This window comes from Corvus cornix, chromosome 3 (genome assembly GCF_000738735.6).
Source record: "Corvus cornix cornix isolate S_Up_H32 chromosome 3, ASM73873v5, whole genome shotgun sequence".
In the NCBI taxonomy this organism is placed as follows: Eukaryota; Metazoa; Chordata; class Aves; order Passeriformes; family Corvidae; genus Corvus; species Corvus cornix.
This window is the reverse complement of record NC_047056.1, coordinates 109,227,100-109,252,177: the sequence shown is the minus strand read 5'-3', so window position 1 is coordinate 109,252,177 and position 25,078 is coordinate 109,227,100. Positions and strand designations below refer to the sequence as shown.

Below are 25,078 nucleotides of genomic sequence, written 5' to 3'. Positions count from 1 at the left end.
CACTGGAGATATTCCAGAACTGTCTGGACACAATCCTGTGCCATGTGCTCTGGGTAGTTCTGCTTGAGCAGAGAGGTGGAACCACTTCCAACCTGACCCATTCTGTGATTCTGTGATTGTGTGAAGGGGGCTGAGAGGGATGTGAGAGGGGTGCTGAGGGGAGTGATGAGGAGGCTGATGAAGGGGCTGTGAGGGGATTGGTGATGGAATTGTGAGGGGAAGTGAGGGGAGTGATGAAGGGGCTCTGAGGGGGTTATGAGAGGGCTGTGAGGGGCTATGACAAGGCTGAACGGGAGGTGATGAGAGAGCTGGGAGGGGGTTATGAGGAGGGGGTTATAATGAGGGCAGTGATGAGAGGAGAGCTGAGGGCCTGATGAGAGGGCCGAAGGGGGTCTGGCGAGGTGGGTGAGGAGGAGGTGAGGAGGGGGTAAGGAGGGCGCGACGCCAGAGCGGTGCCGGGGGCGGACCGTGTCCTGCGGGGCGGACCGTGTCCTGAGGGGCGGACCGTGTCCTGCGGGGCGGACCGTGTCCTGCGGGGCGGACCGCGTCCTGAGGGGCGGACCGTGTCCTGCGGGGCGGACCGTGTCCTGAGGGGCGGACCGTGTCCTGAGGGGCGGACCGTGTCCTGAGGGGCGGCCCCGGGGCGGGGCCAGTTCCCCGTGGGGGCGGGGCCCGGGCGGTGACGTCACCCCCGCCTGGCAACGGCGTGGGGGCGGTGGCGGCGCGTGGCTCTCGCGGGACTTGGCGCCCCCCGCGGTGGGCGGGGCGGAGCCGCCGGTGCCCGAGTTCGGCTGAGGCGGCGGTGGCGGGAGCGGCGGCACCGGACCGGACGGGACCGGACGGGCGAGTGGCCCCTCTGCTCCGGGCCACCCGCGGCTCGGAGCCGCCCCTTCCACGCCCGTAGCGCCACGGATGGAGCCGCAGTGCCCGGCTTGAGCGCGTCGGCGGGACCCGGAGCCGCTCCGCCGAGCCCGGGCGGGCGGGCGGGCGCAGCATGGGTGAGCGCGGCGGGGAGGGCGGCGGAACCGGCCCCTCTTCCCGCTTCTCCGGGGGCGCCTTCGCCGCCTTTGTCTGAGGGCAGGGCGCGGACGCGCGGGTCCCGGGGCAGCTCCCGAGGTGCCCGGGGCGGGAGCAGTGCCGGTACCCGGGGGCCGGTGGAGGAGCTGCCGGGCCCGGCGAGTGCGGCAGGTGCTCGGTGAGCGCTCCCTCCTGGGAGAGGCCGGGGCCGCTCCGTCCCGCCCGGCCGGTCCCGGGGGGCTGCGGAGAGGCCCGGGCCGGGAGGAGGCGCGGGGGGTTCCGCGGGTTTCGGTGGGGAGAGCGAGGTGTACAGCAGTGCTCCGTGCTGCTTGGAGGGGAGTGGCTTGGTGGAGCATAAAAGTTTTTATGGTTAAATCCAGCTCTTTCGCATTTTTTTTTTTCCCTCAACTCAGCGTGAGTTTGAGCTGTGCCTTCGCCCATTTCTCCACCAAGGCGAGAGGCAGTCACTGTGTTTTAAAGAGAGGGAGTGTAAACCGACTCGGAGTGTTCCTGTGTTCAGGATGCGCCAGTTCAGGTTCACACTGGAAACAGTCAGTTGTGATGGGTCTGGTTTTTAATGTAGCGTCGGCATAGGGAAGTATGAACGAGTGACTTAGTCGCCACTCTTGAGAGCCCTCTTTGCTTACAGTGACTCCCCCTTTATAGAGACTTTGGACCCCACTGGCCTCCAAAATGGTGCGTGGATTATTTTGTCTGTCTCTGATATTTCCACCCGTGCAGTACCCCCTGCTCTGCTGTGCTGTGTAACACCGGGGTACTCGGGGAGGGTGTGTGTGCAGGGGCGCAGGTGGCAGTGGCTTCAGTGTCGTGTGTGCTTATGCTGCTGTGTGCAAACATGCTGCGTCAGAATGGGAGTAAAGCTTTTTAAGTGGAAGGATACCTGGGTTTTGGATAGCTTTTCTGCCTCCCCGTTGTGTCGAAAAACGAAGAAATTCACAGTGTGCAGATCAAACGTGCCGTTAGTGAAGTGAGGAACGCTCCTCCTGGCTGGTGTTCTGCTGATTATCAGGATCTGCTTTCAGTGTGTTCGTCTCAGTGGAAGTTGTCTTACGTGGTCAAAGCACACTTAAAATTAAATCTGAAAATATAAAATGAAATTAGTGTTTTAAATTCTGGTAGAAACCAAACATCTCACTTTTTGATGCTTTTTGTAATCATTCAGAATAGGTAAGACTTGTTTTTTATTTATTTTTGGGCTGCATTGTCTTATTTGCAAGTGAGAAATGTCTGCCCAGGTCATTGTAGTGGCCTGTGATGATAGTTCCTAACGCATAAAGGCTTAGTGTGTTAATTAAACATATTGAACTAAGGCTGCAATGCGGAAATGAGAAGTACCTCAGGATTGACATATGGTAGGTTTGGGTTATTAAAATACTTAGTATACTCTATTAATGTAGTTAGGAATACTGTAAAAGGACTGAGTCCAGTTCATAATTGTATATGATTATTGTATGATGTGGTTTTATGTATTTTTGTCCTTAAGTTTCCTTTTCTAAAGGAAATACTCTTCTGTTGACAGTAATGAGCATGTTACTACTGCTCCAGAGATGACTGAACTGAGTGGGTGCACACACTGTGTCAAGTATTGCTGTTGCATGGGTTATTTATTACCATAACAATTTGTGTGTATGTGCAGTTATAGAACAGTTCCTGCTAGGACAGTGGCCAAGCTCTAGAAAGGATTGCAGAATAATCCCAGGGCCTTTTAAACAGATTTTCTCTGAAGGTGGTGTCCTTTATTCCGGTTTCCAAGTATTTCTTTCTTGTGGTCAAAAGAGGTGAAGAATGTACAATAAAACATCACTGAAAATAAGAGAAAAACAAGAAGTAACTGTAGCTTGCTTTGCACTCAATGTATTTAGGGGGTGCCTCACAATTTACCTTGAGAAGTCATTAGCTGATTATTTTATTACTGGCGTCATGGTAGAGCTGGCTCTTGATAAGAGATTGTTTGTCTTTTATGTCAGCTTGTGGAAGGGATTTTATGTGTAAGAGGTGGCTTAGAGGGGAGCGTTGAGGTATCTTTGATGAACTCAAGGGTTTTGGAAATTTATGGAGAAGTAAGAACAGGCCAGTATGACTCTGGAGAAACCAAAAGAAGGGCAGAAGTACAGAATGCCTTGGAAACAAGTTCTTTCATGTTCTTTTGGTAGCTGGAAATTAATGTTCCAAGAGCACATGTTGTTCAGGTGTCTGAAGGATGGGGAGGGGGATGTGATCAGAGGTGACACACAGAAGACCATATAAAGTTACTGGTAATGCCCAGCGACACCCTTGAGCCCTGTCACTATAATTCTTTGCCTTCTGCACTAGATTAATCGTGTGTATGACTCTAGAAACAGCTTGATAAACAGATTACAGGGAAAAAATGCATTCAGATGTTCTAGGGGGAAAAGACTTTATTTGATTGAATTGTCTTTTGCTGTTTTGGGTTGATAGTCACTTGAAAAGAGGTAGAGCTGTGTGTATCAGTGCATTGTAACATCTGTCCAGTTTACTTCTATGGCTCAATAACGGATAATTTTCCTAGTTATAATCGATAAATGGTATGACTGCAGCTTGCACTTAACAGGAAAGCTTAGCTAAATTTGCAGTGTCCAGCTAATTGTCATATGGCTTTATAACTAGGAAGGAAATGTTCCAGCAGCAGCTGATGAATTGCCATGGTGGAACACTGCAATCCACCGAACGTCTGTCAGTATCTTCTTAGCTATATGCATCCTCCCCATCTTCTTTATTTCCAAAAATTTCTGGAGACTTTCATTTGTGGTTCCCATGTGTTAGTACATTTGAATTTGCTACATTTGATCTTCAGAAAAATTTATGATTTTGGAATACTTTAAAAAGCCAGATATACTTCTTCATTGCCAACAGAATAAGTAAAAATATATTTGGTCTACGGAGTAAGTTCATCAGACATTAAACTTGTGTGAAACCTTTTGCTTACTTCAGCTCCATGTTGGCAACAAAAAACAATCGATAAGGTTTTTGTAGGCAGACTGCATACTTGTAGCATATTGTCATGGAGACAGCGGCAGTTTCAGTATTCACCAGTAACATTCCAAGAACCTGTTAGAACATGACTTCAGGATTTGTTCTTCAATTCAAAAACAAACAAAAAACCTTCACAGAACAAGCCCCCTCTAAAAACCCAAAAATCTACTCCATACACCCCCAAGCAAATGGGATAGAATAGATGAAGAGTCCTTCTGCCACTGTTTTTACCAAGAAATATGTAAGATGGGACATGCAGTTGAACTTTACTCAGATCTTATTGTAGAGTAAAGTGACTTAATCAAAAGTTCAGGTTGTGAAACCCTTCTGTACTCAGGTGCTTGATGAGCCTGATATTGACCAACTGTACTAGTAGTAGTTAGCAAAGTGGTTTCTTACTACCATTTTCTTTATTGTAGACAAAACTGCAAGAGAGGGTGATGTAAAATTGACCTCTGGAAGATATGTGCCTAAGCTATGGGGAAACCGAATTACAGTAACTGGGAAGAGTTGATGGATCCTGGCTTTGGGTCTAGACAGAGCAGAAATCCCATCAAAAGGTGCTAGAAATTCTGTCAGCTCAGCTCTTGCCATTTTGTTTTCCCCAAGAATGTAAGAGCTGCTGTGCTGAGAGTCCTGACTGTGGGACAGTTAGGGAGGAAAAGGATGATACGGAAAGCAGGTTTGTAGTGGAACGATTTTTTTTCTTTCTTTTCTTTTAATAAAGACCCCTAGTCTGGCAGTTAGTAATTTATTAACTTTCTCAGAGGTGTTTGTGGTTTCACCAGAGCTTTTTTATAGATAGTTCAAGTCCCTGGTTGTCCATCTCTAATGGGCACAAAGGAACCTGGTGGCTTTTGCCAAGCACCTCTGTTTGTGACAGTGGGAGTCTCTGTTTAACATGTATGGGAATGTGTGGGGGAAATATGTCCTTTCAGTGTGAGGTTTTTTTTGCCCTGAAATTGCTCTTTGTTCTGCCAGACTCCATTGTATTTTTGAAAAATGGTGGGTGATTGTCTGGTGTGGCTTCATACTGAGAAGTCTCTGTACTTCTACTTTTGTCATGTGCCAGTCATTCCAGGTGCTGGTCACCTTTACTGGAGGGTTATTTTAGTCTTGATTGTGTTTTCATCTTGTTTAGGAGAGTTTTTCATGTTATTCAAGAGTTAACTTAGTGTAGGGGTGCAGTTTTATTTTTGCTGTCTTGGTTTCTTTTGTTTTTCTAACAGTTCTTAAGAGATTTATTTTCAGCTGGGTAGGACTTTGCCCTTGAATTCTCCTCACCTTCACTGGCTTTCTCCATTGTCTGCCTCTGCTTGGGTTTTTTTTCTTAGTGGGTTTTTGTTGCATAAACACAGGAAACGTGTGGTTGGGCACACTGTGCTGTCTGGGGCTAAGTGAGGTGGCTGCCTGGTCTGCCCCGCTCTGGCTGTCACAGCTCTGCTCTTCCCATTCATTTTGCTTCCTTGGAGATGCTGTCACATATGAATGCTGCTCTCGTAGTTCCCTAACCTAGCTTGATAAAAATGATTTTTTAGGAGAGAGCAGCAATGACAATGCTTAAAGTGACTAAAATCATCTTGACAGAAGTGGGTAAGTCAATCAGGTGAAATTTGTTGTGAGTAGGTCTGGGCTGTAGCGATTTCTAGCAGCTGCGGTTGCCACCTGGGCACTTAAAATGTGTCTCTGGTCCACCACAGGGGTTTAGCCTTTTTCTTCTGCTCCTTTTAAAGTGGGTGACTTTTTTTGTATTGTATTTTGTAATGTCGCTAAATTACATTCAGCTTTTTCTTTCTTGACACTTTTCCATAATGTTGCTTTTTGTTTCTACTCTGAATTTTGATGATCTAAAATGTGCCCAGCTCTTGGTGGAGGCGATGCCTTAGCCTTTGCTGTCCCTTACCTTGGGCGTGGGGTGATGAGAAACAGATTTCCCCAGTGCTGTGGTGGAGGAAGCACAACCCTGCTTGAGCATCGCCCGTGGCTGTCCTGGTGCACTGGTGACAGCAGGACTGAAGCACTAAAACTGCCTTTCCATTTGCCTCTTTTCTGGTGTGAACTCTTGCTATGTTAGTAAGTGTCTTTTTACCCTAAATTATTTCCCCGTTTCCAAGCATAATCAGATTTCATTTAGATAATGTGACACCAGCACTGCTATTTACTTTCTCTGACTAATGGCAACAAGTGTTTTGGGTGGGATTTTGTTTTATTGCACTACCTGCATGCAGAATTGACTTTCTTCATATACAATCAGTAAGAAATACTTCTTTTTCAGAAATATTGAACAAAGAAAATGATGCACTGTAGATATTTTTGAGCAAAAATTTAAGTCCTGCCACTGCCAGAGTCCTAAATCAGACTGAAGGAAAAATCACAGTATGTGTCTGTCTGCCAAATGAGTTAAATATTTCTGCTTTTGGGGTGATGTACACTGTAGAGTGTATAATACGAGGTAATTTAGAATATTAAATTCACTTTTCTTAAAGGAATATTTATTGCCTATAACATGTGTGTGACCCTGCTCAGCTGGTCAGTGCCTGGTGCTAAAAACACCAAGGTTATGAGTTCAATCCCTGTACGGGCCATTTATTTAAGAGTTGGACTTGATGATCCTTGTGGGTCCCTTCCGACTCAGAACATTCTGTGAAATCTGTATTCGGCCAGGGTTGCTTTCAGCAGAAAAAATGAGAACATAATATTTTGAATAATTAAAGAAATGAAGCATTTTCCTTGAATTTCAGCAGTTTGCACAGTGCTGACCTGTGCTATTACAGGTGAGCGCTGCAGTTGCTCTCCATGTAGTGCTGAAGAGCTTTGTGATTGCAAATTGAGTTTAAATTTGACATTATTGTTAAAGAAACTCAGAATGAAAGTTACTGCTTTCATTGTTTCAACTAGATGAAGTGTTGCTTTAAATTATTTAAATGGCTTAAGATTGCACTGTTTCTTAACAGGAAATAAATCACTATAAACATGATACTTTTTGTTATTAGAGGCAAATGGTTTTGGAATTAAGGAGTGCTAGGCAATCTCATTATTTTTGCTTCTGCAACAGCTGTGAATAGATTTTTGTGGATGGGAGTTATTAATGATTTTTACTTTAATTTTAAATAAGGCAGTTTTGCTAGAGTTCCTGGAAACTTGCCTGACTTGCTATTTAAAGAAGACTCTTAAGTCATCAGTTTCTGCCTCTTTGATAAAATTACTAAGTGGTTGGCCTTACTCAGATGCTTTTGACTGTGGATATAGTTTGATCTTTGAAGCTGGCACTGAAGTAAAGTCGCGGCCTTCATTAGCTCTTACTAGTGAGTATTCTCCTCTTCCCTTGCTTGTATGAACCAAATAATCTGAACTTCCTTGTCTTTCTGAATCAGCTTTCAACCAGGCTGGCTGTCCAGAAACTGAGACTCATGGTTGCAGGAGGAGGGTGAGGATGCTACTGACACTGATACCAGCTGCAGCACTTTTACAGCAGTTGTCAACTTAGCCCTGATAGAAATTTTTGCCTTCCAGTTTTGGCTCTTCAGTTCAATTGTGGCTTTACTGGTAACATACCAGTATACCTTTATTCCTCTTAGTGTGTTTTTATTTCCCAAAGTTGCACTGCTTCTTCATTTTCCAGGAAAAATATGAAAGCAAACTTGTCAGAATGTTTCAAGTTGTTTCTTCTCAATGCATCTTTCGCACGCAGGGAAAAGAGTCTCCATCTTTGCTGCTTGAAGAATTAAAACTACTAGTTTCATGAAGTGAAGGAGAATCTCATCACTTAACTCTGAACTTGTACCTTGAGCTATGAACAGATTTGTTTTAAGGCTGCTTTGCATATAATCTCCCTTCTCCTGAAGTCATGCTGTGGGTGCAGTTTCAGGCTGTGCTTCAGAGATAGCTTCAGGCTGCTGCCAGAGAGGGCTCGAGCTGTGCAGTGCCGATGTCTGGCTTGCCCTGGCTGCAGTGGCTGTGAGCCCTGCTGTGAGGGGATGAGCTGGCTGGTGGGGGAGAAACTCCTGTGCCAGCTTTGCCATCCTGTCAGCAAGCTGGATGGCCTCACTCTGGCTGCACTCCTTACCTCCTAGGCAAGAGAGTGGATGGGACTGAATTTCAGGGAATGTAGAGTGTTTTTCCTTTTCCATTTTAACCTTGGGTTACTTTGCACTAGATTCACTCTGAAATTTCTTAAGTTTCTTCTGAGTGTCTATATTAATTGCTCTCCGTAAGTGTTCACAATTCACCAAACTGGTTTTTTCACATCTTTCTTTTTCTGTATCTTTAAAGGGCTTTTTTTTATCCTTCCCAATGCATTTTAAGCCAGGCAAATGTTCCTGTTAAACTGTGCCTCTAATTTGCAATTTTTTATTGATTTAATAATACCTTTAAAGAGAAAATAGTTTCTAAACAGCTAGAACTTGTTACTGAGGTGCCTTTTGTATTTCTGTGGATATTGGTTTTGGTTATCCTCAATAATATATATGTTTTGAGAAGAAGACTGAGTAATATGTAAAAATGTGCCTCTGTCTTTCTGTATCCTGATTTTCTACAGTTGGGCTGGACTTGTAACGTTCCCATCATTTAAATGCTTTTATGGAGTTTGGCTTATTTAGTACTATCAAAAACCAGTAAATACAAGATTAAGAACAATAAGCCTGCCTAAAACCTGAGGTAAATCACATTGCTCTTTGCACTCATTTTAACATCTAAGTGTTTCTGTCAGGGAAGTTACTAACTGCTAGAACAAACTGCCAGGAGAATGCTATATCCATCATTTCTTGATATGGGCAATCCCGTAGAGGATGCAGGTATCACTGTGGTCTTTAATCTCCCCTTTTGGCAGGTTTAGTGATCATGTGTCCGTGCAATGATGTAGTTTAAGACACTGGCCAGGGTTGAATCTGTCTGGAAGAGAACCAGCTGGCTGATCTGGCAGCAGACTAGACCGACACGCCCTGTAGCAGCACAGCTGTGAGACCCGCACAGGGGAAGAAGTAGTGAAATGGGAATGAGTAGGGAGAGACCACGCAGGGTCACTTCTTTAGCCTCAGATTTTTGGAGTCACTGTAGAACTCTCACCTCTATAAGTGTCTAAAGCAGTCGTTCCTGAAAAGCAGAGATTGTCTGTTTCACATCCAAAGAGGTTAAGTGAATAATATGCTTCTGTGAAGAGATGCTGGTACAAGACTTGACAAAATTAGCAGGATTTGCAAGCTGCATGAGAGTGTCTGCAGTGTGGGCCATGGGCTGTTTGTTTGAAATCTCAGTGTCCCAAACAACGTTTTGTGCTGTGTTCAGCTGAGTTAGTGCTGTTCTAGAGCCAGGTGAAATGAGATGCTGTTTTGCACGTGGGGCAGTGGAAGTGCTGAGGTGAGCAAGGCTTTTGTAGTCATGAGGATAAAAGCAAATATGTTAATCCCACGCTCTCATGGGTATGGTAGATAAGGAGACAGCAGATTTTCTTGAAAGGTGCAAACAGCAGAATGTAGCCTTTTTATTAAGAATAAATTACCATGAACTGTGCTGCTTTGCTCTTGAAAATGAAATACGGGGCTTCCTTTGCCTGGCCTGCGTGTTACTGAAAGTAGACCTCATCCTTCAGCAGAAGGAGAGTTTCTGTGAAGGGGAAGATGATACTAAAAACCATTATAATGATACATTCACATTATAAGAAGCCTAAGTATAACAGGGTCTGCTTTCACAGCCTACCAGTATCTGAGTAAGGATGTGGTGCAAGGAGGTAGGGGAATTGGAAACTATCTCAGCTGACACCCTTTGCAGCTTGAGGAGAGCTTGAAGGCATTTCTTGAATCATTGTGTGCTATAGGGCTATGTGTGTAAATTAACTGTATAGGGTTGTCAAGTAAAAGCACAATTAAGAGTGTATAAAATTACTTCCTCTTATTTCCATGTGCTCTTCATCTTACTAGATGCTTATTTTGTGGGAAGAGAGTTTGCTCTTTCAGTCTTAGTGCTTCATCCTTCCTGAGAGAGAACTGTAAGGCACATGTATGGATTGTAATGTAAATAGCTTCTAATATGTAGGTTGTAGAAGAAAACTTGCCCTGATAGATAACCAATAACAGAAAGCCTCAGGCTGGATGAATAGCAGATGAAATAAAGCTGTTTATGAAACAGGAGATGTGCTGAGAGTAGAATAAGATACAGCCTGCCATCTCCATGCAGCAAGGAGACCATGCTGATTTTCCATCAAGATAGAGTTGCTGGATCGTGCTGTTCACTGCTGTATCCTGGTTTTTCAGTTCTGAAGAGCGACTGAAGTGGTAAATCCTGACCTCAGTGTTTGAAAAAGTTGAGGTTATATTGCTGACTCTTCCTTTCTCTTGATTTCACTTTTTTTGTTTTGTGTGTGTAGTTGGGTCCCCAGGATTATGCCTGTAGTTGTGAATATGTAGGAACAATCAAGAGTATTTCCTTTGTGTTTCTGAAATCCAAACTACTCCTTCAAATGACCGTGTTGAGAATGGCAGGGATGAGTGTTGGCTTTCTATGAACTTGCCCCAGTTGCTTTGTCTCCCGACAGCAGCAACTGGTATCCCTTGCCCCAGACAGCTTTTCATAAACTCCTGTAAGGCCTCTGATCCTTCCTCAAATTCTTCAAATACCAATCGTTGTGTTACTATCAATTAGCTCTGCAAGACACAGCACATGCTGTAGCTGCTTCCAAGCTGCATATTTGGTCATGAGCCAGCCATCAGGTTAGAAGAGCAAGAGTGTTGGGGCAGTCCTGAAGTCTTTTCCTTGGAAAGGACTGAGATTTGAGTGCTTCAGTGCTGACTCTGCAAAAAACCCTAAAAAATAAAAAATGTACAGCTCTTATTTTAGAAATTCTGCTCTTCTGACATGTTTCAGCCAAATGGGTCTACAGGGGAAGAATTGTTGGGAGTGAAGCAGGAAGACAGGCAGGTAGGGACGCTCACAAAACACTCATTTCTTCAAATGCTCAAGACTATGACCAGGTACATAAAAAACTCCACAGTGAATGGGGTGGGGGATGATTGATGTGCTGCAGTAGTAATGAACTACCTTACTGTCTACCAGGGATACGAGCAGGATAGTAGCCAGCAGGTCATGGAGAGTGGTTGTTCCCCACACCCTGGCACTCACAGCACTGTCTTTAAAGTACTGTGTCCAGTTTTGCTCCTCCCTCCCCTCAAATGCAGCGGGAATGCCACAGAACTGGAGAGTTCAGAGTGGTTGGGAGGCTGGTGTATATGGTGTCCAAGAAGTAGGTGGAGCCTGGAGAGGAGAACAACCTATTCTCCTCGGAGTCACAGTGAAAAATTGTGAACCAATGCCTGGAAGTTAGTACTGTGGTAATTCCTGTTGAATATAATGTGGAAAAATTATTATGGCAATTTGGTATCAGAAAAGGTGCAGGGGGTGGCTGTTTTATCTCTATCCTTTCAAGACTTCTAAAATTTAGCTGGACAAAACCTTGAGCAACCTGATTTGACTTTGAGATTAACCTTGCTCTGACCAGTTTGGAATAAGTAACCTCCAGAGGCCCTTTCAAACCCTGTTTTCCTGTTATTGGAAGCATTGCAAACCATGCAGATTGAAATTGTGATCTTAATAAGAAGTGCTTAAATCCTTCTAAATACATATTGCAAATGGGTATTTGAAAGACTTGATCCCTGAACTTTTAGAACATAATTGACCTAATGAAACAATTTGCCTCCTTTAAAACTGTCTGATTGAGACTGTAGGGTCCCCTTGACCATTTGCTGTTTTGACTGGCTTTTGTAAAAATCCATTTCATAAGGATTTCTTTCTGTGCTTTTCCATCGGAGGTTCAATTTATTGTATTGATGAAAATGTCCACACTAAAAAGTAAGTGAACTTTATGTCACAATTAGTATGACCTGACAGCATGGAGTCAGATACAAACACTTGTTCCTGTTTTAATGCTAAGCATATTTTGTGGTTTTTGCAAGATTCCAATCTGGGACCATTCAGACTCTTGCATCATGTCTGTTTTTAAAGATGAAGGGAACACTTTGTGCATGCTCCGAATAATGCTTTTAAGTTCCTGTAAATTTATTTCAAAGCCAGATTCTTGCCATGTTTGTACAAGTACTAACTGTCACTCAGAATTAGAGGTGTACCAAATTGTAGGTTGTCTATCAAAGCATTTCTGCATTTCTTTATAGTGTAAAAAGTTTTCATTTAAACCCAAAAGACTTTCAGAGACTTTCTTGTTTTCATAACTCTTGAATTCATAACCTGGGGCTATGATCGTGATGTCCTTTTTGGCTAGGAGAACCCTGAAAAAAAAACCTGCAGGAGGAGCTGAAGCTTTTATAGTAGTGTGGAGTCCTGATAGAAGAAAGGAAACTTCAAATACAATTTTTTATTTTTCAGGGGAATGACTTTGTAAAAAGAGTTCTCAGATAAGCAACAGAATCTTCAGCTTCAAACTTGTTTTTTTGAGCTAATTATCTAATGAAGGCTTTAAGGTAACACCTATAAATATCATGTTGACCTTGTGGTACTTTTACTGCTTATTTGGTGCTTTGGATTTGAAAAAAATATAAATGAGGTATGATTCTTCTGTTCTTCAGTGCTTTTTGGCATGCCTTTGTTTTAGCAGAGTTTGTAATTCGGTGGTTTGTGACTCACCTTGAATGTTTTGCCAAATAGACGTTATAAAATTAAGGGAAGGAACAGAGGAAGAGGCATAAATCTATATATGGAACAGTGTCTGAGTTGTGACTTCAGAAAATGTGGCATGGTTTTATTTTTTTTAAATACGTTCCCCTGTGCCTTCAAAGATCCCCGGTTTTCTCTGCAGTGTGAATTAGTAGCATTTTTTCACTTCTGCTCGTGGAGACATTTGCTGCCTTTCCTGCAGGTGTCACTTCTCATTTCCAGGCTGGTTTCTTGCTCTGAGCTCTGCTCAGACTGAGGGAAATAGCAAGTAGCACAAATCATCACTTTCTGCTTCATGTCACTTCACTGGCAAAACGTTTTGACCCCCTCTGTCCTTATAAGGTATTAAATACCTGGAGGTGGAAGAGATTTTATTGTAATACTTCCCGTTTCATGCCTTCTGCTGCAAAGGGAGGAGCCCAGCAATTCTGCTCATAGAAGTGAGGGGGTAAATTAAATCCTCAATTGTAACATTTATTAAATTTACGACTGAGCTTAAGACAAGTATTTCTGATAATATTGGAGGAGACATGATTGGTTACTTATTTTAGAGTTGATAAATCTGCAGTGAGGTAACCCTAAAACATTTTTTTCCCATCTGGCTGGCAATGGTGACTTACCATCTACAGCATACAGTTTTAAAATTATGAGGGTGTGTGTGAAGACAATTTGGTTTAGGTAAGTGAAAACTGAAAAACATTCAGTTTTCAATTGTGTTTTATCATATACAGCGTTAAGCACTACAGTGCACTCCAGAAAATTACAGGATCTTGGCGTAGGAAAATGAGGCATATTTGCATGTTTTAGGGCAGGCTGCTGGGCAGGGTTTCTGCTATACTCTTTAGTTTCCTTCTCAAAGTCTCTTGCTAATTGTACCCAAGCCAGCACAAGAAACTGATGTTTGAGATGGTTGCTGTTAGAATGCAATGAGTTTCTCATTAGTTGAAATAATTTGGGAGGAAAAAGCATACATACAGTTTTCAACTGTTCATTTTCCTAATTATTTCAGGCATTCTTACTGGGCCGTAAAATTCAACGCAAACTTTTTATTAAGAATGTGTGGTGAGTCATTTCTTGGAGAATGCACCATTGCCTTACCCAATCTAAAAATGCCAGGCAGATCCAGGGTGGATTCCAGATGGACGAGTTCTGTGCTGACAGAACCAAGTCTCCTGGCTTTAGACTCTCTCAAGGGTAGACTGCTATTCTTATTTTGTTTTCTTTTTTTTCTAGGCAGGCTATGGATGTAGAGGAGTTGTTGCTTTAAGCAGAGGATATTTGTGCTAGAACTGGTGATGCAGCACAGAGCAAGTTCCAAAAGAAGTAAGGAAAAATAGCAGATATTGCAGGGTGGACAGGAAAAAAAACCCCAAACTTGAATAAAGTTGCCTTATCAGAGACTTTAGACAGCACCTGTCTAAATCCCTGGCTGGGGATTGTACTGTCTGAGAGTTCATGACTGGGATGTCAGTGGCATAGCAGTGAGAAGGTGTTCTTGGGAGAAGTGTTTAGTGGCTGAAATTGATTTCAGTTTGGCCAACTTCTGCAGAGTTTACTGTCAGCTGTAAATGTAAAATCAAAAGTGCAAGTAAGAAACTTCAGTGAGGGATATGAGAGATCTTATGGATCACAAGAAATCTGTGTGTGTTACAGGATGTCTTTGAAAAAGAACGTGCTAATGACAGAGATTCGTTCATTTATTTGTATGGTCTATCTAACAAAAAATATCATTAAAAGGTATTTGTGCCTGAATCACAGAGTAGTTTGGATTGGAAGGGACCTTTAAAGATTATCCATGGGCAGGGACACCTTTCACTAGATCTGGTTGCTCAAAGCTCCATCCAGCCTGGCCTTGAACACTTCTGGGGATGAAATATCTGCAGCTTCTCTGAGCAGTCTGTGCCAGTGTCTCACCATCCTCATCAGCAGGAGTTCCTTTCTTAGGTCTAATCTAAATTGCTCCTCTGTCAGTTTAAAACCAGTGCCCCATGTCCTGTCACTACAGACCTTAGGAAAACATATATACTGAAAGGATGCAATAACGTATTTGTTATCATTAGAAAGTAGAAAATGTGGTGAGACCCCATACTTCAGGAAAATAACAGAACTGCTTTTGTGCCAGCTTGTTCTTTCCTCTTTTTTGTACTTTTTTTTGCCTTTAACCTTATAGTACTTAACCAAAATGGGAAGCTGACAGTAGCTGGGCTGTTAGTGCTTAGGTGTGGGGAAACAAAGGCTTAAATGAGATACTGGATATTGAGAGACTTAAACAGTATGTTTCAAAGTTGTTTTGTTGCCTTTTTTTGGTTTGGTTGTTGTTGCTGGTTTTCTCCATGATGTGTGCTAATTCCAGCTTCATTCTTTTTTTTTCCCAAAAGCTATCTTTATAGCAGTTTAAAATACCCTCAGTGTAAGCACTGGAGAGTGCTTATTAAGTATTTAACAGGTCTTGTAAACCATCACATATCCAACAGCTTTTTGGTAGTGACTTGTGGTAGTTAAGAGAAATTATTCCAGAAGAATGATATATTTTCTTAATAATAGTGCAATGATTTTTTGGTTGAGAAGACTCTGCTATTTAGATTCCTGAGGTTTTTTAACATCTGATAGAGGAATGGGAGCTGGAGCTGAAAGACTGAGCTGCCCCAGCACAGCACTTTGTCCTGGGGTGCATCAGGCACAGCAGCCGGACAAGGGAGGGGCCTGTCCCGCTCTGCTTTGCACTGGGGCAGCCTCACCTTGAATATTGTGCAGTTGTGGACACCACAGTGCAAAAATAGATATCAAACTATTGGAGAGTATCCAAAGGAGGACAACAGAGATGGTGAAGGCACTGGAGGGGAAAGCTGTATGAGGTCACTTGGTCTGTTCAGCCTGGAGAAAGAAGAGACTGATGGGAGACCTCATTGTGGTCTACAGCTTCCTCATGAGGGGAAGAGGAGGGGCAGACGTAGATCTCTGCTCCGTGGGGACTGGAATGGCCTGAAGTTGTGCCAGTGGAGGTTAAGGTTGGATATTAGGAAAAGTTTCTTCACCCAGAGGGTGGCTGGGCACTGGAACAGGCTCCCTAGGGAAGTGGTCACAGCTCCAGCCTGACAAGAGTTCAAGAAGTGTTTGGACATCGTTCTTGGGCACAGGGTGTGGCTCTTGGATGGTCCTGTGCAGGGCCAGGAGTTGGCCCTGCACAGTGATCCTTGTGGGTCCCTTCCAACTCAGCTTATTCTGTGATTAATTTGATGTTAGCTCAAATGGGGGATGGTGCTCTGACTGGTCAGCTCTTGTGCTGAGGAAGTGGAAAGGGGCTTGTTGGGAATTTGGCCTGACTGCAGCAGAGTGGCTGATTGCCCTCACTCATCTAATGCTGCTTTGAACCTGCTGAGTCTTCCTAGATGGGCTGTGTTGAAGAGAGCGTGAAGGCTCATACTCGCTTCAACATGAAGTTGCTTTAAACAGAGCAAATCCTGTTGGCATCCAAACTTGAGTCCCTGCTGGGTGACAGCAGGGTGTTTGTGGTGCTTTCAGAGACTGAGTGGACACAGCTGAGCTGATTTTATGTAGAATCAGCTTGGGTCCAACAGTGTGTATTTGTATGTACTGGAGGCATCTTTAGTGCTTTGAAAGGATTGTTTGTTTGCCCAGCAACCTGAACTAATAATTTGTACAGGTTTAGGTTCTCTGTCTTTGAAATAATCCATGACTGGAATAATCAGCTTACAGCAAATTGGGAATTAATTTTGTATGCTTAAAAGAAAATGTACATAGAACGGCATGAAAATCTTTCAATTTCATTGGAATTATGTTGTATTATTATAAACTAATGCAAGAATTCTCATGGCTCAGAGCATTCTGCTTAAAACAAGACCATTAGTCAATATTTGAATAAATGAGGTCAGCATTATCTTAAAATGCAGAGAACCTCCTCTGCCACATCCTTTCCTTGTGGCAGCAGAGTTTGCTTGGCTGGCACATGGGATCAAAGCTTCAGGAGCAGGAGGCAGTGTGACTGCTTTGGTACAGCGCTGTTTGGCAGGACTGGAGCTGGCACGACTGGTGTGGCTCCCTTGGGAAGTGGAAATGTCTCTGCCATGTGTCACTCCTGTTCCAGAGGCCATACAGGAGGGACCCGACCTTCTTTGGAGTTACTGTGCAGGTAAAACCTCTCATTGGTGATGTTCAACACTTCCAGTAGCCCTTGTGATGCAACTGTGTGCAAGTCCTCCATGTGGAATGTGAATGTGACGGCTCTGCATGGCTCAGCTCAGTGAAATGTCTGCTCTTCTGTATGGTGTGGCTCAGTACTAGTGACTGTACTGTTAAACAGGTGTAGACTGCATGGTCTCCATTAGCTAATTACCCTTGTTCAGTTTCTTAATAGCATAGAACTGCATCCTTACCATCAGAGTTGACAGGAATCCAGTGGCCTTGTATCAATAATGTGTTATGTTAGGATGTGGTTTCATGGCAGATTTTGGCTTTGAGCAAAGCAGCAAGTGGTGAGGGGCAAGATGAGTGGATCTGTAGACGGAAATTGCTTGTGTGAGGGACCATATTCATGTTCCAAATTTTGGACCTTTTTATATCATTGTAGTTTTAGTCTTGTCCCATGGGCATAATGCCCGTTAAATATTAAGTGTGTTCCTGGGTTTAATTTCAGTGAAAAAAGAATTCCAGGTTACTTGCTGTGAGACTGTTCCACACTGAACTGAACCACCACAAATGAGGGTGGTTTGGAGCTTCACTGAACAGTGTACTCCTGATCTGGGCTGTAACAGGGATGTAGATATTAATCTAAAGTGGGTTTGAAGTAGTCCTGTGTCTGACCCTGCAATGAGACATCTTAAGGAGATAAACTTGCAGAAAGTTGTCACTACAAGTTTTCTCTTGGGCTGTTTCTTTATCTTATTCACCAGTATTATAAATAACTACTAATTTAAGCATAGAGCAGGAGGAAGGGACCAGTGAATGCACACAGAAGAAAGCATGGGATCACAACATCCTCAGGGCAGGATGTCTTGGAAATACAACTTCATGGCTTTCCCAGTCTCTGTTGGTGATGTAGCTTTATTGGGCACCGTGAGAAGGAGGTAGGAAATACTGAATGTTTCCATCTGTTCGAGGTTCAGTCCCTCAGCTGCTTCTCAGTGAGATGGTTACTGGGGTATGAAAGGAAGGGAAGGACTTTTGCACAAGACCAGTGATCAGAGTGGTTTCTCTGATAGCGGGAAATGTCCCTTACTCCGACTGATGAAGAGCAAACGTACATTTGTACCCCAAAGGAATACTTGGATCTTTGGGGAACTGGTTATTATGGTCATTTGTAAACAGGAGAGTGAAGCAGATGCAGAGCCTGGAAGAAGGAGCCTGGCTGCAGAGCAGTGGGAGCTCTTGGCCAGGAGGGATTTGTCTTTGGTTCCCAAACCCTGGTGCTCACCTTGTGCATGCAACTTTACAGGAGAGCTTTGTAGACAAACTCACAGTTCTGAGAGCAGGAGCTAAAATTTTAAGGGCAGTGGGAAGTCTATCAGGTCTTTTTATTTAAGAATCTGGGTTGTCATCAGTGACTCAGGTCAGGGTGACAGGAAATTATACAGTATCGAAGTGGAAAGAAAACATTCTTATAACCACTACTTATGTTAATACTTACGGAGGTGTTTTTATTGTTCAGCATTTAAACACCTGAGTTCAGTGTTGAGATCTGTCTTAAGTGGCTAAACATATCCTATATTAGTATTAAACCAGCTGGAATTCCCATAGCTCACAAATTGTAGGAACATTTCTGTGGGAAAGCAACTGGAAGGAGCATTCCCCTTAAGTTCAGCACCTGATTTTGAAATAATTGTGAAGAAAATTATGATAGTTAAAAGGGTAAGATTGTGTTCTCTGTGATCTTTTGTCTGCATTGTAAACTTTGTCTGCTGTAAAATGAAATACCTTTGTAACTTTATTCATACATAACAGAATTGTTAGGTTCGGTTTTATAGGAGACTAAACTTTGGGCTATTTATTATGTGATAAATGTGCAAGTGGAAATAACAGTACTAATGAAGTTTGTTTTAGGCATCCAGCAACTGTCTGTTGTGATAAATTGGAAAAGCAAAAGCAGAGTTTCTAGCGTAACTGCAGTTCTGCTGGCATGGTACTTCTGGAGGCTATACAACTTTCCAGGGTTGTCATTCCAGTAAGTGACTTTGAATCTGAACTGGCCTAAAACCTGCCTGAAGAGACCTTTATGGAGCACAGCAGCAATTCTTGCTGCTTCACGTTGGACTCTGTCCCTCCAGGTCTGCAGAAAGTTTCAGCAAGGCTTCCCAATATATGCAAGGATTTCAGTTATCTGATGAATCCCACTCCCCTCTTTAAAAAAAAAAAAAAAGTACTCTATTAAAATGTGTCTTTCATGGGATTTATTTTAAATCTGGTTTGTCTTTTTGGCTACTATAGAAAGGTCACTGGATTCTGACCGTATTGTAATACCCTAAACAAAGTAACAAGAATGTGAAATTGTGCTCTTTGCTGGATGAGTATCTATTTCCATTGAAGACATAAGCATTCTAGAATTTTGGTGTATTTTTAGCTCTTCTTGATTTATTTATTGGTTTCTGTTTTAGGGCTATCAGAGGACCTTAGATTACCTCTGGTAGGCAACTTCAGAAAGAGTCTGAGGAGTTGAAGACATTCTTTGTTTAAAATCAGAGAAGATGGGTGTAATATGGCCGTGCTTGTTGGGGGACTTGGCTTCTGCCTTGGCACTGGCATGTGGTCAGCAGGAGAGCTGGTTGTGTAAGGTTTGGAGAAGTGGGGAGTCCACCTGTGCCAGCAGTGACTGAATACCTGGTGCAGGCAGTGTTGCTGTGTTGGCTGACAGTGGGAGCTGTTTATAAAGAGGTGTTAGGACACTTTGTGCTGTGGGAAATAATGTAGTCTGTAGCTGTTAACAGGGCTGACTGGCTTTGATGTGTTTGGTCTGTTTTATCACAGAATCAAGTATTTTTGAAAAGACCTGTGAGATCATCGAATCCAATCTATGACCAAACACCATCATGTCAACCAGACCATGGCACTAAGTGCCATGTCCAGTCTTCCCTTAAACTGCTCCCTGGGAAGCCCATTACAATATGTAATCACACTTTTCATCCTTTCATCATTTTCTTCCTAATGTCCAACTTAGTTGTTTCATTATTGTGTCATTAGTGAGGTTGTCATCTTACTAAAAAACAAGAGCTGAATAGATTGCTCCCACAGAGCCATCTTCCTCCAAAAATGTCCAGTCAGTAATTTTTTCCTTAGCTCTGTTGATTCTAATCAGTCTGTTGCCACTGAAAATGGGTTAGAACCTTCAAAAAACGCCATCTGGAAGGTTCCCTAAGTATGTTGAAAAGCTGTCATGGCTGGATGAGAGTGTGTGTTTATATATGTTTAAGTGGCATTTGTTTGGTTCCATTTTGTCCCACTGTCTCTTGAGTTTTTATGGGGCACAGCTAAAGGCTTTCCATACCCTGATCAATGAGATTTCCCTCAGCCTTTTCCCAGCACTTTCAGCCTTTCCTTGTATGCAGATACTGTGAAAACTCAGGAGAAAGTTGTCTCCCCCTCTCAGGTAAACTTTGGTGTTTCTGGATGTGCTAGAAAAGCACAGTAAACCTCACAGCATTCCTGCTCAAGCTTGAGAAGACTATTTTTCATTTGAGACTTGATCATTATGGACTTCAAGCTACAGATAATTGATTTGAGTGGGGTTTGAAATAGAGAAAGCAGTGTAAAAAGCAGAGAGGAGACAAGATAGGTGTATTTGGTAGTTTGCTGAGGAGTTCTGCTGCACCTTATACCAGTTGAGAATTTTTAAAAAACATTTTTGACCAGCTTATGTTTCTGGAGTCCTGACTAAATGCAGTGTATCTGTTCGAGTAAAGCTTTTAAGTGAGAACTTCAAGCATTCAAAAGCATTCAGAACTAATACAAGCATTACGAAGTATAATCAGTCAACTAATGTAATTTCTAGTTATTGTTCTTACAAGGAGTTGTGATTCCTTAAAAATGTTTTCTCTCATCCTTGGACTCTGTTTTTACTTGGGTAAATATTATACTTTAGGATGTTGCAGAGGCTTATTTAATCTGGACTGTTTTGGCAGTACAGTGGTTTCTTGCCCATCATGCTGAGGTGTGAATTACCTGGATGATTCAAATAGTGCTACTTGATAATACCAAAAAGCAAAACTTAAGGTTCTTCTTAAGGACCATATAGTAGCAAGACATGAGATGTGTAGCTCCTTGCTGTTTCACTGCCATTATATGGAAAAAAATATATCAGATGAGACTATCTTACCATTCCCCATCATCCTTTCCACATCACAGACAAGGCAACAGAATTCACATCTGGTTTGTCTACATATCCATGAGAGTGAGGGTGGCATTGAGCATCACTGACAAATACAAGAGGAAATTCAGCACCTAGATTTCAAGTTTGAGAAGCTGATGTCCATTTACTGCTATTTATCTTTGGAACATAAAGACACGTGGATGATGACTTGGAGGTTCTTCAGGTTCTCCATTGGTTGTTGGCATGACTGAGTCCATGTTTTATAGTCTGGAAAGGTGACCAAAATGAATGTGCTGTATATTTCAAATGCAAATACAGAAATGTTCTCCAAGGGAATAAATAAGCTTTCAATAGGATTGGTTCATGTTGACACAGCGTGGGTGTGATTATCTACTGCTGCTGTGGAAAACGGACCAGGTGTTTGGAAGTTCAAGTCACTGCTGTGAGCGCTTGCCATGACTGACACTCTATTGTGCTCAGTTTTCCATGTTTAGCATTGTAAAGCTCTGCTATGGTGTGTATATTGAAATATGGTACCTGATAATGTGCTTCAAAACAGTATATCATGAGAGAAATATGTGACATGGATATTTCTTACATTTTTATACATGTATATGCTTCCAGAATGGCTGTGTTGAGTTGGTTGAAAGGCGATGTTTTCATTTCCAGACTCTTAGGTGATGAATGGCTGTTGTCTTTATGATTTGTGGCTGCCAGAATTTCCTGTATGTTTGGCAGTATTTTATGTCAGCCACTCAAGAGGCAATTCTGTGCAGAAGCCAGGCAGAACTACTCTGCTTGCTGCAGGCAGTAATGGGGGAATATGCTTTGGAACAACCTTAAGAGAGTACATTTGGCAAAAATAAATGTCTCCAGTACAAAAAGTGTGTGCTGGGAGTTTCAGGTGTGTATCATAGGCAGGTAACTCCAGTGATGACTGCTGTTCAAAAGGAATAAAATGATTTTTTTTCTTAAAGGAAGAAAGCAAAACTAAGTTTTCATGTTTATAGTCTATTGGTTTATTTGTTTATGGGTATATTCAGAAAATAGTTTGCCAGACATATCATTCAAGCATCTCTTGCATTCATGGCACCATCATGTAGTTCTCTTTTTTTACTAAGGGTTTTCTGGCTTCATCCATAGGCAGCAGAGGGTTAAAGGCTTAATTGCAATCACTGCAGCTGCACTTGTGATCAAAACTCCCCACAGATTAGAATTATACATTGATATAATGCAGCTGAAAGTTCAATATCAAGGAAATAATACTTCTTCCCATTTGATTCCTTCATTTTTAAATTAATTGTCGGATATTATTATGCACTGATAAAATAGATTTACCTGGGGAAAAACTTCAACAACCATTCAGGATTTCTGTCTTTTAACCTTGTTGTGCTCTTGTGCATTGTGATCTGCAGAGGAGAGAAAGGATTCAGCGAGAACAGTGTTTTTAACATTTGGCAGTTCCTTGTATTTGACTGAATTTGAGTGAGAGGGAAGATTATTTGATTGCTGCAGGTTTGTGGAAATTACTGGCATGAACAGAATTTCTTGATGAACAAATGGGTCTATATTGCCAAAGAAGCCTTAAGCTGTCAGTGAGCAACTCATGGATCTTGTGCAACAGATGGACAAGTATGTGAATACACTGCTGTGCTCCTCTGAGTAAACTTCATTGTATCAAAAGTAAAGCTCACTTGCTTATTCTACTTCATACAAACCAAACGACTCTGAAGGAAGGTGCTTTTTACACATCTGTGCAATTTAAGTTGTGTAATATTATCAATCACACACCTTCTGGCTGTATTGCATTTCTTGGATCAAAACTGCAGAAATGCTGTGTGCGCAGACATTAATTTTTTGCAGACAAAGTAGCAGGTTCAAGTATGAGACTTAACAAAGCATTGCAAGTATGTACTATACATACAGTGTCTGATCCTTGGCCCCAAATGTGCACTGAGTAAGAAGCACTTGCCCTGTGGGCAGTGATTCATAACTGGCAAATCTTCAGCTGGAACTTGGTGGGGAAAAAAACCATTGCCAGCAATTCCTGCCACCACACATGAACAAAACCTACCCACCACCACCAAAATATGACCTGGTGTCATATTCCTAAATTTACTTTATTCTAATAGGTGACTATCCAATTGTTTCCCCCTCTGCAAAATACTTGGGAATGTTATAATTCACAGAAGAGCATTGCTGTGAGGGAGATGCTTGTTCTTAGCATTCATTGTTAGGTTTGCCTTTTGAACATGCATGGCTTTCAAGTTGCATTTCCCAGTCTGGGTTGTACTCATTGTGCATTTTTTTTTTTTCTTTTTAGTGGACTATATTGTGGAATATGACTATGATGCAGTGCATGATGATGAGTTAACAATCCGAGTTGGGGAAATCATCAGGAATGTGAAAAAACTGGAAGAAGAAGGATGGTTGGAAGGGGAGTTAAATGGCAGAAGGGGCATGTTCCCTGACAATTTTGTGAAGGTGAGTTTTCTGCATTGGCTTAGTTTTACTGTGATGGTGTGGCAGGGTCATTGTTACTGAAATGGCTGGAATACACGACAGTTGTATTTGTAACAGGATGATTTTTTTTTTTTAAATGGGAAGACGTTCTAGGTGATAGATTTAAAAAAATCTTCAAAAGCGTATTAAAAAAATGTTAAGTTCTGCTGTCTGTTCTTACTCACTTTAGCATTTCTTTTGGTCTGCACCCTCACACTATGTATTTTGTGTCACTCTGACTTCTGCAGTGCACCAAGTTGTAGCCAAGGTTTTCTGCTTTAGTGGGATGAACTGATTAAACAACTAAGACTATAAAAAACCCCTAAACTTACTCCTATCTAAGACATCCAGTCGTAAGAAAGTTGGCAAAGTGGGGTCACAGCTCAGTCAGCTCACCTATAGTGAAAAGCTGCATCCTCAGGCTGTGCTGATGTGGGTTCTTCAGCCTGGATCAAACTGCTTTATTTGAAGGAGCAATTCTACCTTACCTGGGACTCTGTTGCTGGCACTGTCTTTTTTGTGATCCTGCAAATTCCTTCCTGCAAACTTCCATATAGTTCCACTGTAGATATTCCTGCCCCTTTTAAAGTGAAATGAGTTTTTTTCAAACCAGAACTATCCAGTGTATCTTACTGTGATACTGTCATGTTGTAAAACCTAAGGGGATAGTGGTCCAGTACTATAAACACTTCTTTACAGTTGCTTATTTTAAATTTGACAATTTTTCTGAAAAACTGAAAATATAAAATTGCTCTTTTCTAATTTACTGTGGGGGATTTTAAGATTTTCCTTTTAAAATAGATGTGAACAATCCAGTTGTTCTCAGTGAGGGTCTCGTACTAAGGGAAAGTTTGTATGAATGCTTTGCACTTGTCTATCGTTTTCAAGTTGTTGGTAGTTTAGTTTGAAGTCATCTTTGGGTTTTGAGTCCTGTATAAACAGTAATTTGACCTCAAGTGGTGTTTTGATGGTTATTGTGCTGATGTTCTTAATTAGCTCTCAAGTGCTGTGTAGGAAGAAAGCATCAGACTCAGTTCTTTGCTGGTTTATGTGTCATCAATTTGTCCTTCTGCTGAAGAGCAAAGATGGGTTGGATGTGGCATGTTTCTATGTTAATTACCAAACTTGCTGGGTGTTTTCTTGCCCTTCTGCTGCTGTAGCTTTTATAAACTTTGTTTAAAATTATTTCCATCCTGGCATCTCAGCTGCAGCTATTTTTAATTCTCAGCTGCAGGTATTTTTAATTCTCCAGCTGTTCATATGTGCATGGCATGGTCGGATGCCCTGAATTACAGGGGACAGTTTTCTAGAACACGCAGGGTTTTGGAGAAGTAGAAGGGAAGTTGTGCAGAAGAAAATTATCACTTTTGTTTCATGACAGCAGGGGTAAGTCGCCTTCTTGGTGCTGGAATTGAGTGCAGTTATGAGGCTGATCTTGGGAACTTTTCTTTAACACGGTGTGTTTAGGCTGGAAGGCTTTTGTGCAGTGGTGAGATCATGGGAAAGCATTAATTGTTATAGTAGTGAAAGTTGTGTGTTTTCTTCATGGTAAGTTCGATTACAGTTTTT

The 25,078-nt window shown here is 42.3% G+C and overlaps 2 protein-coding genes across 2 annotated transcripts in view; one reads left to right on the top strand and one right to left on the bottom strand.

The window, feature by feature from the left end:
• Window positions 1–333: 333 nt before the first annotated feature.
• Window positions 334–996, bottom strand: LOC120411640 (proline-rich receptor-like protein kinase PERK9). The gene has a single exon (XM_039568614.1). The coding sequence runs from the start codon at window positions 994–996 to the stop codon at window positions 334–336; it is 663 nt and encodes a 220-aa protein (XP_039424548.1).
• Window positions 779–25,078, top strand: part of LOC104685484 (CD2 associated protein) — a 78,340-nt gene continuing 54,040 nt past the window's right edge. The window contains exons 1-2 of the mRNA XM_039568855.1: window positions 779–998; window positions 23,331–23,491. Coding sequence (XP_039424789.1) covers window positions 995–998; window positions 23,331–23,491 — 165 coding nt within the window. The 5' untranslated portion in view covers window positions 779–994. The remainder of the gene's footprint in view (window positions 999–23,330; window positions 23,492–25,078) is intronic.

What these genes read in the sequence shown, in the direction of transcription:
- LOC120411640 (XM_039568614.1), bottom strand. Translation starts at nt 996, where the DNA reads ATGCTGCGCCCGCCCGCCCGCCCGGGCTCGGCGGAGCGGCTCCGGGTC.